Source organism: Lutra lutra, chromosome 4 (genome assembly GCF_902655055.1).
Source record: "Lutra lutra chromosome 4, mLutLut1.2, whole genome shotgun sequence".
NCBI classification, from domain to species: Eukaryota; Metazoa; Chordata; class Mammalia; order Carnivora; family Mustelidae; genus Lutra; species Lutra lutra.
This window is the reverse complement of record NC_062281.1, coordinates 31,514,918-31,528,113: the sequence shown is the minus strand read 5'-3', so window position 1 is coordinate 31,528,113 and position 13,196 is coordinate 31,514,918. Positions and strand designations below refer to the sequence as shown.

Sequence of the window (13,196 nt, the reverse complement as noted above, 5' to 3'; positions counted from 1 at the left end):
ATTCATTGGGAAATTTTCGATGAGATTAGCAAAGAGACAAGAAACAGTAGGGGCACATGAGAGAATCCAATAAATGGATATTGGGTATTTTTTCTAATTGAGTAAAGTGGGATAATACTTGTGGCATGGGGAAAGGCACTTTGGAGAAACTGAAAGAAGACCATATGGCTGGGTCAGAGTTAGCAAGAGAAATAGAAGCCTCAAGCTAAGAAAGTCTGAAGATGAAATCACATAGTCTTTGGTTCATAACCCTAAGAACAATGTAATGAATGGCGTGGTCTATCTCCTGTACTGAGGGCTGCACCTAACAGAGTTTGCTTAACAAATGACTGGGAGTGACTATAGGCTTATTGACAGATTGACTGATATTGACTGTTTCTCTCTGTAAGGAGTCAATTGTCTGAAGTAGTTTAGTTTATTAAAAAGTTCTATTTGATAGACACCCCAATATATAACATCCATGATTACTGCGTTTGTTCTTTCTTTATCTATTCAATATGTATTATTCATATATGTATTATTGTGACTATTGTTACACAATACTCAACCAGACGGGCCTGGGCCCTCCCTTCATGGAACTTACTTCAAATGTGAGAGATAGACATAAAGTAAGCAAATAAGGAAAATACTTACAAATCATGATTAAAAGAAGAAAGAAAGAAAGAAAGGAAGAAAGAAAGGAAGAAAGGAATCAAGGAGATTTGAAGGAGGGCAACAGGGGACCTACGCGACTTTTCACATGCACAGAAGCAGCTGATATTCAGTGAGTACAGAAGGATGAGATGGAGGCAGTTGTGTGAAGATGAGGAAAGACTCTTTTAAGCAGAGTATAGCAAGTGCTCATACCATGAGGAAGAAATAGAGATTGACGTCCTTAGAAACTTAAAGAACATCAATGTAGCTGGTACATCATGAACAAGGGGGAAATTCATAGGAAATGAAGGTAAGGAAGCAGGCAGCCTTGTTGAAGGAGTGCAAAGTTGACCAATGTTTACAGAAAACTTCAGAGTTTATCTGTCTATTTAACCATCATCAGATTCAAGCAAGACATTCTCTAGGAATAAGAACCAGTATTTCACCAGGGAACCAGATCTATCAGGTTGACTATTAACCAAGTATTATTTAGAGCCCTCATTCTATAACTACGGTCTGCCAAAGCCATCCTGAGCATCTTGCGCAGCAAAAGGAAGGGGAAAAAATAATGAAGAATCAATTCAACAAATATTAACCAACAGATAAATACAGAGGTTGGAGTGGAATAAAACAGAATTCTTGGCTTTAAGGAGTGCACAGTTTTATGTAGGAGAGAGAGACAATAAACTGTTTCAAAATGAGATGACTGTGAAACAGAGATGAACAAAATCTATGGAAACGGGCAGAAAGTCCCGTCAGTGGGTCCACAAGGTTTACTTGCCCCCGAGTTATGTCCTGAAGATTGATGTGAGTTCACTGAACAGAAAGAAGTGTTGAACACAGAATGTGCTCTGAGAGAGCAGGAGAAAGTGTCCATTAGCAGCCTGACTTGGCTGGACTGCCACTGGGTAAGGGGTTGGAGAACATAGGGCTAGCAAAATAAACAGGAGGGAGAACACAGAGGTTTTTGTTTTATTTTTAGAAATTTTCTTGTGGGCAATGGAGAGCCTGCAGTGCACCAGACAAGAAATTAGAAGACCTAGACTTTGATGCTGACTGCACCAATTAATAATTGAGACATCCTAAACAGTAATAATAATAATAATAATAATATCTAATATTTATTAAAAAGTTAATATGCATCAGGAACTGTGCTACAGTATTTATATGCATTCACTCATTTCTTCCCCCAAACAAACTTAGTTGATGTGGGAGGTACTGTAATAAACACATTGATGCTCAAAGAGTAAAGAAATTTTCCAAGGTCACACAGGCATCTGGTTCCACATTCTTATGATGTGGTTTATGATGTCTGATCAGCCATTTTTGCAGCATGGTTGTATGGATCAAATAAAATGACACACTGACTATTCAAACCAGTAAAATCCAAAATAAGTGTTTAATGTAAGTTATCTAAGAAATGGGATGGAAGGTTTAAGGTGGGAACAAGAAGGATTCGATCTTGTGGGGGCACCATATGATTTAATAATGAATACCAGGTCATCAGTGCAAACGAATCTCCTTATTCGCTTGGCAGGGTTTATTAGAGAAATATGACAAAAATTTGACAAATGAGTACAGTTGTACATGTTTTCACTGTAAAGACAATGGCACTTAAATACCTAATATGACTGGAATAACTGTTTTCAATGATTTGTTTTGACATCAAAGACCTTAACGTGGAAATCAAAGACCTTAATGTGTTTGACTGTCTTAAGACCAGTGGGCCATGCACACTGAGGACGATCACAGAACACCTGATGATAATAAGGATGATGAATTAAGATGGCACAACACCAAATCAAAGGGTGATTATTTCTCATGACAATTTTGGTCGTAGTGTTTTTATAAAATACTCTGAATTTCAAGGTAGCAAAAATATTATATGTGGGCAAGCAGGTACTCTGTTTCCTCTGACACATGCAGTAAAACAACAGAGGGATTTCCACTTTCTACTTTTCTTTGGAAAAAAAAAAAATAGACATGGCCAGCTCGATGATGCAAGCAAAGGATGGAAGAAACCAGCAGCTTCCCTCCGCCATTGGGACAACTGATAAAATGTCTGAAGTGTTTGAAGACCAGAAACTGCTGAGATGCTTGTTGCCAAGCATTTTTCTTTATAACCTGTAACCTCATATATATTTTAATAAGAAATCTGAGATGCATGTTTCTAACTCATTTGCACTCAACTCATTAAAATTTAGTTTTGTACTAACTATCCTTGGCTATCCAGACCTTCAAAAGTCATTCCAGTCCTTTATCTTCGAAGCAGAAAACTCACATTTTATCACCAATAAATAAAACTTTGTCCAGAGAGTAGGAATTTGATTCTAAACTCTGTACTCAGGAAGATCAAATTTATTTGAAAATCAGGAAACCTAACTCTCAAATTCTTCTGATCCTAAACAAAATGTCCTTCAACACTTCCTTTCTAAGGTAAAAAGTACAGCAAAATGAAAAAAATGTATCTGTTTTTCTGGATTTCTTTCATTTTCTAAGGCATGCATTCTAATCAGCAATGTGCAAAACAACTTGTGCAGAAAATAAGATTTGGCTCTTTTCTTGCAAAGAATGAGGCTGAACACAACTGATTGGTGCTACTGCTATCTGTGGGATCATTACGAAAAATTACCTCCCCAGTTCCTGTGTACAGAGTTGGCCAAATCCACAACTAGCCTCAAGGACCAGCTGCAAGGATCTTGCGTGGATGCAGGAGGCAAGAGACCTCTCTGAGAGGTCTGCACTCCCTCTGTCATCTCATACTATATCCCCTTCAGGCCAAGGACTTGACTTTTTTTTTTTTTCCCCTTTCTCTTCTCTTTGTTCCAAAGATGAAAAAGTTGTTGATCCTGGCCAGGAATCTTGACTTCACTGAAAACCTTTAGGTATTTATTCTTTTACTGTCTCTTCCCTCCCTTGCACTGCATTTCACTTTGAACGTTTAAGCGAAGAAATCCTTGTGAACGTCTGCTGCAAACAGTAAAAAAGAGCTCACTGTTGTCTTTGAATGCCATTCATCATGACAGAGGCAGGAGAAGGAGTGGATAAAGCAAGGGCTTCTCTGGAGGTTGTGTTCAAATCTCACCTGATACTAATTTTGTGATCTTTGGCAAATTATCTAAGTTTCTGTATCTCGGTCCTTGCCAAAAACATTATCGTGGTGCTGAGTTCAAAGGGTCTTTAGAAGTATCATGTAAGTTATTAAATATAAACCATTTAGGATAAAGCAAAAATGCCTGTTCATACGACTGCAATAAATATTTGCTATAATATTATTAGAGGAAAATGCCCCACAATTAAGTGTTTGATTATTTCTCAGCCATTGTCAATTATTAACCTTTGGGGGCAGCCTTGTGTTACATGCCTGTAAGTTCTGGTTCACTTTTTTTTTTTTTTCTTTCCAAATTTACCTTTTGAAAGACATTTTCTGATATTCTTTCCTCTTTTTCCAATAAGTGAAAATGTACTTCAGAAAACATATTATAGTAATATGTTAAAATATAATTATATTAAAACATAATCAATCCTAAACTTTGTACTTAGTGTGTTCATATTTATTTGGAAGTCAGGAACCTAAAGCTCAAATTTTTCCAATTCTGGGGTTTAGTTATTCTTAAAACTTAGTCCCAATCCTCATACTCACCATATTGTTTCAAGTGTGTGTACATATTTGTACATATAAGTATACATATATATTTTGTATATATAGGGGTATATATTGTATATACACTGATGTATTTTCTTTTTTTAAAATTTTTTAAAAGATTTTATTTATTTATTTGACAGAGAGCTCAAGTAGGCAGAATGGCAGGCAGAGGGAGAGGGAGAAGCAGCCTCCCTGCAGAGCAGGGAGCCCAATGCGGGACTCGATCCCAGGACTCTGGGATCATGAACTGAGCTGAAGACAGCTGCTTGACCAAGTGAGCCACCCAGGAGCCCCAATACAATTACGTGATTTCAGTCTAAGTTCACAAACAGTCACATTCATACTCAAATTGATTTATTTTTATGTATTCTCACTAGTATCTTTTGTGATTCTGCAATGCCCTTTCAAGGTCTGTGATAAAATATTCATTCATGCAACCAGTATTTATTGAGCACGTGCTATGTGCCAGGCACCATAGGATATACTAGTAGAGAGCACAAAGTCCCTGCAACATACATTTTTGAGGAATAGGTTTATGGATTATGTACTAAAATAAACTGTTTTGAAATAAAGTAATGCAATGTGTATTTCTGTGGTCAATCTTAAATTATCCATATGGACCTTTTCCCTCAACATTTCTTGCCTTAAAACCTGGGGAATATGAGTTACCTGACAATGCTTAGTATGCCCTTCCTGGATTATTAAAAACTTTAAGATGATCATATTTTCCCAAAGATCCTGTCACTCAGCATCATTCACTAGTGGAGAAGCTGCTAATTTATTTCTTTCTTTCTTTCTTTCTTTCTTTCTTTCTTTCTTTCTTTCTTTCTTTCTTTCTTGTCTTCTACAAGATTCTATAGCAGGCCATATCAACCCTCTTCTGCAAGCATTTATCAATTCTCTGCTGTTAGCATCTGGTGAGTGGTAGGGTGTACTAAGAAATTTATGTGTATGGCTTTATCCTGTCTTTTAGGGCTGAACTGAGAAATATCCTTTGTTAGCTTTAGCAAAGTCTTGTCTGTCGGCTGACATAGTTTATGCGTGGGAAAAGGGATCGGAGTTTCTACCACAACAGATTCTTTTTGCAGAAGGTTAGGTCACATTTTTACATAGCTTTTATATTACACACTAAATGTGGAAATTGCGTTGAAAGAAAAGTAAGGTAAGGAAAGGAATGTAAAATAATACCGTGTTTTGTTTTGTTTTGTCAGCAACCTTTAGTAATTGTAGTTTCTAATAGACTTTTAGAAATAGTTATTTGAAGAATGTTAATTTAGTACCAAAGACCCTGTTTTATTTGAATGTAGCATTTGCTTTGAATGTGAAGATCTAAAAGTTATTCATTATCAGTATTTTGGAGTCAGAGGTTTTATGCATATTTGTTTTTATAGATAATAAATCCATATTAACAAAAACATGCACTGAATGAGATTGCATTTTCATTTTCTTAATGTTAAATAGCAGATAAAACTTTTATGTTTAAAAGAAACTGATTCCTTTCCTTGGGCTCAGGAGGGCACAGTGGGAACTGTGTTAGAGGATTAAAAATATTTCCTATAATCATTTCTTAAGTTTGTCCCTCTCACTACTGAAGTGTACAGATTTTTCATAATATTCTTCATATAAAGGAAACCTAAGGAGAAAACTTACAAATTTTCCTAAGGTCAATGACATCATAGAGCAAAGACTTTTCTGGCTTATAAATCTGTGCTGACAAATCACCTCTATTTAACAATTAATTAAAGGGTGGTTGCATAAAAGATGTATGTGGCAATTTGACCTTGAAATATATGCTTTGGTCTCAGAAGAAATATGTAACAAAACATGAAAATTATTCAATATTTAAATTGGATGGAAAACTTCCTGGCTTTCTGGTAAGGTAGGAATAAGTACATATACTTCTGGGACAGGAAGAATAAAACATGTATCTATTTCTATTGATGCAAATGGCTTTCTCAGCCCCCACACCTCCTCTCCACTCTACAATGTACTATGAATTACAACCCATGCACTGAAAAATAATATTACTACTTTAGCCACAGTAAGTGCATAGAAAACAGAGTCACAGAACCAGAAGAAAATGTGAGAGACATTCTTATCTAGACCCACAACTCCAGGAACAAGCTTAAGTAAGCTCTTTTAGATAAAATAGCTTTATATTTTCTTCTTGAAGATGTCCACAACCAGAAATGCACAACCCTCCCTAGAAGCATTGATTCCTGGAGACTCCTTCTGAAGTCACTTCCCCATCCTCCAATAGCTCCATCACATATTTTGTCTCTGAAACTGGTTGATATGAAATTGTGTTATTTGTTGTTTATTCTTTTGTGGAGGGTCTCCTTCAATGGATGCATGGTCTATTCTGTCTTGCTTATTTCTCTAACAGTTGATCCTTAACAGTTACTTATTAAAAATATGTTATACTGATAGAAAGAAGTTAAGAAGTTAGGGTATTAGGAAATAAGAAAGAAAGATCAAAATATTATTTCAACCTTATGCCCAGTTGAAATACCTTCTGCTTTCAATTAAGCTCATCTCCTGTTGTTCAGTCTTTGACAGATAAGGGTGGCAACGATACCACATTCTCCAACCAAATTCCCTCCATGTACTTGCGTAAAACTATTTAGGACAGTTAGCGGGCAATCAATCTTACTTTACCCTTAATTTCTCCCAGAAGAAACAAAGGAAAATATATATAAACAAACAAGATAAAACAAAGCTTTAATTGATGATGACGGAAAACTATGAATTATTAGTTTCAAAGAGTATAAAATCTTATTGCTTAAAAGAAACTATTTTAAATAGCAGCGAGTTCAAATACAAATTTAAAAAAAAAAAGAAAGGAAAAATCATTAGATGAAGAAAACGGTTCTAAGGGAAAATATGACAGAATAAGTATTGGTGGTGGGGAGTAGCTAAGTAGAATATAAGTTCCAGGCAATACTCAAGTTACCTGGACTGTCACTGACATTCATCCTTACGTTCTCCAGTTCTTAGCTATCTAAATTCCACATTTTAGCTTTGCAGAGAGAACAGATTTGCAAGGCCTGGATTCTTTCAAAAGGATATTTGATAGGGTAATGGCGTTTATTACAAAAACACATTGACTTAGACTATTCCAGTCCAAGCAATAAGTGGAAATTTTCTCTCCCCAACATATGTGTTTATTGGTGAGTAAGAAGCAGGTCCAAGAATGATTATGGATGAAAGAACATGACAAAGTTCAATCATTTGAAGCAGAAATAAAATCATAAATCTGAGCAATGAAGGTTTCTCATCAATAACCAAGAGTTGCATTCTGCTTTTTGCTTTTTTGCTCTATATTTTCATTATTATGACAGAAATATGAACATATTGGAATGCTCTTCTAAGGCAACATTTGAAAGATTTTACTTCATGCATTGCATTTATTGGGTAAGAAAAACTATCTGTAGAAATAGATGTGGATAAATTGAAGCATATTTCAATATTAAAAAGAGCAGGAAACTAGACACTCAAAGTCCTTTTGTCTCTGTATAAACTTGTTGACAATTCCATTTATGGGATCAGGGAGGCAATGAGAAGAAAACTTTTCTTTCAGGAAAAAATGTTTAAAACCTAACCTTTGGGTATGATTTTTGGAAAACATTCTAAATTTGTAACAACTGTGTTGGGGGGAGGGGATCATAAAATTTCATATACAGGACTTTTACCTATTTGATGAGGTTAAATGTGATGTCAAAATACCATTTTAAAGTATAGGGATAAGTATATGATAGAGGATGAATCACAACAGATTGGCTTTGATAATACCAGAGCTGGTCTCATGTTGAAAAGATACTGATATAAGCATGGTGGTCAATGGGATGTGATTTGGTGGTGGTAGTAATAGAGGACATGTGGATGGGATGCAGGTGGAAAGATTTCTTCAAAATCACCTCTCCATATTCTTCCATGCTCTGTTAACTGATGAGAAAATATCAACCTGATGATACATTTCATTGGCTACAAAATTTGAAAGGGATTTCAAGGGTTACAAGTTGCTTATTCATTCATTAATGCACTGTATTTTTTTAACGCACTGTATTTTTAATTGAGTTCCTATGTGTTGCATCTATTGTGCTAGATGTTAAATACAAAATGGTGAGCATTAATTTGCTTTTATTTTCCTTATGTACAAAGTGGAGATTAGAGTTTCTCTCCCTGCTTATCTCACAGAGCTGGTTTCCAGCTCAAGCAAGATAGTACAATCTACGCAATAACATATAAAAACACATAATAATAATAATGGTAGTAATATCACATTTTAGGAAGAAAATACTCAATTTTGAGAGGTTTTTTCCTTACTGCCATTAAAACATGTTCTGTTGTAGATTAATACAGAAGGAGAATCAGAACAGCTGATGGTGGAAGTGACTGCTATTCCATTAAGAGAGGGAAAGAGTTCTGAAACTGTGAGAGCAGAAACACTGGAAAGAAAGTTTCCTTTTCAATTTTGTTTGGTGCCAACTCCTTCCTTGCCAGAGCTTATAACATACTTGAGCTACACTGCTTGCCATTGGGTTTTAGCTTAGTGTTTCTCAAACCCCAATTAGTCACGTATCAACTTCACAGATTTTTTTCTATTATCCACTTATAACTTTTATTAATATTTAATTAATATTTTTCTTCAAATCAATAATGCGTTATACACCAAATATTGTGAATAGTTTAAAAACACAAAGATTAAATAACTCCTTTAAGGAAGAAACCAGTACTGCTTACTATAATAAAAGGTAGATATACAACGCAATAAGATTAAAACAAAATCACTTTATTTAATTCTAGATAGGTTCCATTGTCTAACCAAGGCCCTGAGCCTGAGGCCAAATGGTTTGCTCCTTCTTTGCTATGAAGGTTATTGGTGGTTATTGAGTAAGTGCTAAAGAATATTACAGATATACTAGCACCAAACTGAGAATTTCCCTTTGACACAATCAGAAGGCTGGAAAGATAATAAAAAGTTCAAAAAGGATTAACTTTCTTACTCAGTGATAGAATATTATTTAATGATATTTCTTATAGTACCTCAAATGTCTTGCGGAAGTCAATACCATATAACACAAAGCCCTAGTGTAGCTGGTCTGAATTTTATGACTTTAGATCTAACTATATACCTCTTTATTCTTCTTATTTCATTTCAACAGAGTGGCCAATGAATTCTACTACACAGTTGCAAAACACTTTGTAAGGAGGATTACCCATCCCCCCAACCCCACATGCTGAATTCCCAAATTGTTGTTCATTCCACTATGGGTATCATTATGATTCTTTAGAAGGCAGAATAACTGGCACTTTAAGAAGCTAAAGAATGTATTCAGAACCAACTCTGGCATGGCTCTTCTGTAGACACTGGGGGAGAAGGCAAACTTAAAATATGCTAGCAATGTCTTGCACAAGAGCACATGGTAGATTAGTGGGCAGAACAAAAGGATCTCTAGGGTCTTGCTCTTAAGTTTCCTGACCAGAAGATCACAGTCCTTTCTCAAAGATAAGAAACTTCAAGCCTCAAACCAATGAAACATAACTTAGAGAACGGCCCCATAGGACTTACCTCCTGTTAGCATGAGGGCACATTTGCACATACAGTTGTCATTATCTGCATCTTTAGTGCTGAAATCAGCACCATGTAAGATTAGGCTGCTCTGTTTTCCTGCGGTCCCAGTGTGACCCTTTAAATACAACCTGAAGTTTAAAAAAAATAAATAAATAAATAAAAAGGAAAAGATAAGCCATTCAACAGAATAACAGAACCCAGAAGACCAGTTTGTTGAATTTTTGCTTTTTTCATAATTTTCTCCCTTCTTTGTACTCAACCCTTCTAACAAACTACTATAAGACCTGAGAAAGAGGGAGAGAGAGAGGAAGGAAGGAAGGAAGGCGGAAAGAAAGAAGGAAAGAAAGAGAGAGAAGGCAAGAAAGGACTCTAAATCCTAGTAAAATTCTCTATGGCTTGTGTGCTTGGTGTTTGTTTCATAATGCATATACAAACTCATATGGTTCTCTGATAGTGCATGATTCACAAAAGGAAAATGGGTTTATTTTATTACCACAGGTATTAATCTCCAAAGAGAAAATACAATACATTGTAGAGGGTCATTACAGCATATAATTATGTTAATATTGAATAGTGATGATGTCATAAACATTACTCTTAATAGCAATACTAATAATAATTCTCATTGATTGAGGACTTGCTCTGTGCCAAACACTCTGCTAAGTTCTTTCTAGTTATTATTTAATTTTATATTAAATTTGTCATCTAGGCATCAATATGCCAATTTAGTATGCTAAAATTTGGAGGAGATAAATAAGCTGGAATTTGGCTGTTTGACTTTAAAATCCAAGTTCTTAATCAGTATACATTCTCTGAACAAATGTTTGTTGAGCATATATTATACAACAGAAATTGTTCTAAGTACTTAAGATATATCAAAGAGCCATGCCCATGAGGGGCTTACATTCTAGTTTATCCCTAAAATTACATTCAAAATGCCAACTGTTTAATCTCAACTATGGCATTCTTCAAAGAACTTAACCTACCTTACTTTCTAGAAACATTTCTTATATAAAATTTACATTAACCTAGATCACAGGCTCTCCAACAGTTGCACATAGAGAAAATAATCTGGTTATTTGTGGAAAAGGCCTTTGCACTAGGCCTAGGAATTTATATGCTCAATTAGTATCTCATACTACTCTTTGCATATTGAAGAATTCTGGTCTAGAATTTAAAAACTAGTGGACAAATCATGATCAATGCCTACAGTAGTTCCCTGATGTCTGGTCACTTATTGATCCTATACTCTGCTTCCACATCCATCTGGATACTTCGAACAAATGCAAACTTGCTCAGGTCCTTCAGTGGCTCCTCAGGGGTCAGGATAACTAAACTAAGGTTGTCAGAAGTGTCACTTTGATATTCAAAGCCTTCTCTGGTTGAGACTCTACCCTTCTTTTTAATTCCACCTAACATGGTTCATCTGTTCTCATTCATCAAAATCATCCAGCAATATTCCTTTCATATCCATGTATATTACCACTTCTGTGCCCAAGTCTTATTTATGAATCTTATCCATCCACAAAATAGTTAATATCTTTGTATGAGGGAGACACTACTAGGACCTGGGCCAGCTCTGAACAAATTTTACATTATTATTAAACATAAATAATACAGGTCAATTAATATTTGGATTTTATCTTTTCACATATATATTTGACTTGTGTTTGCACCTAAGTATATGTAAAGGTCCCCCTATTATTTTGTGAAGTTGGTATTAGTTTAAGCAAATAACAGTACTATTGTATACTCTGCCAAAACATTTTACAGATAATCTGCAGAGATTTTTGAGTCAGAGCAAAATATACAATTAAGTCCTACTCAGGTTTTGTTGTTTTTCAATGACTAATAGAACCTGTGGTTAACAGTAAGTTGAAGGAAACCTCTAAAGCTAAATTATCATATATAAGCTTGTATTTTAAGACTCTGAGAGGCAGGCTAAAAGTCACTGGTGATAGAAAATTGTAGAATTTTTGTGTGGATTTACATTTCAGGTTACAGGCAGCCCACATGTGGGTGGGTTTCATCAGGGAAAAGAAAGATGGGCGGTCACCAATGGGAACCTGGGACAAGTTACCTGGGTGAATTTACAACCTTCCAGGTTTGACCACTTTCTCAGCCTTTCAGAGATAGACACACACTTGCAAAGCTAAGGAGGCTTTTTGTCAGTTCTCCATTTACAGTCAAAACTGAGACACTGTGGGGTCCAAGATCAGGTCTTCTTAGAGTTTCACACAGAAAGCCAAATTGTAATTGGAAAGTTGCTTGTTTGGTGAACACAGATTCAGGTGGGGGAAGAAGATGAACAATTCCAAAATTAAATAGCTGTGAGTCTGCAGGCTTGAAATCTCCATTCCTATGGGACTGGCTGAGTTTAGCCCACAGGTGCTCTTGGATGAGTGATGCTTATTCCAACTCTGATTCTTGGCTTCTCTATGATTTGTGATGACTTTCCTTATTTTTTTTTTTCAAAAGGTAAGTCAAACCATTATCTCTATAGCAGCTTTAAGCTCACTGATGAGGAGAGAGATTCCAGAACACATTGTTTTCTACAGCTTCATTTTCAGCACAAATGTTCAGTTGATATTAAGTGAGTGACTACTATGTGGTGGATATATTTCATACTTTTATCCTTTCACAAGAGGGTTATCACTTAAGCCTTGTAGTTTACAATGGTTTCTTTGTGTTACCATGGCAATTGGAATACCCAAATACAACTTTAGAAAGTAGAGAAAAGCATAAGGAAGAAAATAAAAAGCAACCCAAATCTCATCTCTGAATACAACTACTTTTGACATTATGGTGTATATGCACTTAGTCTTGTCCTTGTTTTTTCCCCACTCCAAATTGAAAATATTATCTTATATTACCTATTTTTAAGTATATATATATATATATATTTAAGTATAATGTCTGATCATATTTCTATAAAATTTTTGGACAATGCACAGGAAGTTGCCCACAGGTCTGTCTCCTCTATCTCTTTAGAAGTAATAACTTACATGAGTTTCTCATCTTTCAAAACAATTTGTCTTCATGTATAAATAAAAATGAAAATGAGATCATAGTCAACAGATTTCTTTATACCACGCTTTCCATATGTAATTGTATGACCATTTTTCCATGCCACTTCTTATTCTTCTCCAACATCATTTGGAAGCTACTGTGTGACTATATCATCAATTGTTACAAGTTTAAGGGTGCTTTCATATATCTCTAAGTATGTATACAAGCATGTAGAAAGAGGTGTAGAATAAACATCAACAACATCTTTTCCTGACCTTTACCTCTACGATCTTCATTATTGCTCTATGTTATATAGTTTGTAAGTAAAAAGAG

General features: G+C 35.3%; 1 protein-coding gene across 6 annotated transcripts in view; it reads right to left on the bottom strand.

Moving 5' to 3' along the window:
- The window catches only part of ANGPT1 (angiopoietin 1), a 257,731-nt gene that overhangs the window by 4,440 nt on the left and 240,095 nt on the right, over window positions 1-13,196 (bottom strand). For all 6 annotated transcript variants that reach the window (XM_047727465.1, XM_047727463.1, XM_047727464.1 and 3 more), the window contains one exon: window positions 9,852-9,982. In XM_047727465.1, coding sequence (XP_047583421.1) covers window positions 9,852-9,982 — 131 coding nt within the window. The remainder of the gene's footprint in view (window positions 1-9,851; window positions 9,983-13,196) is intronic.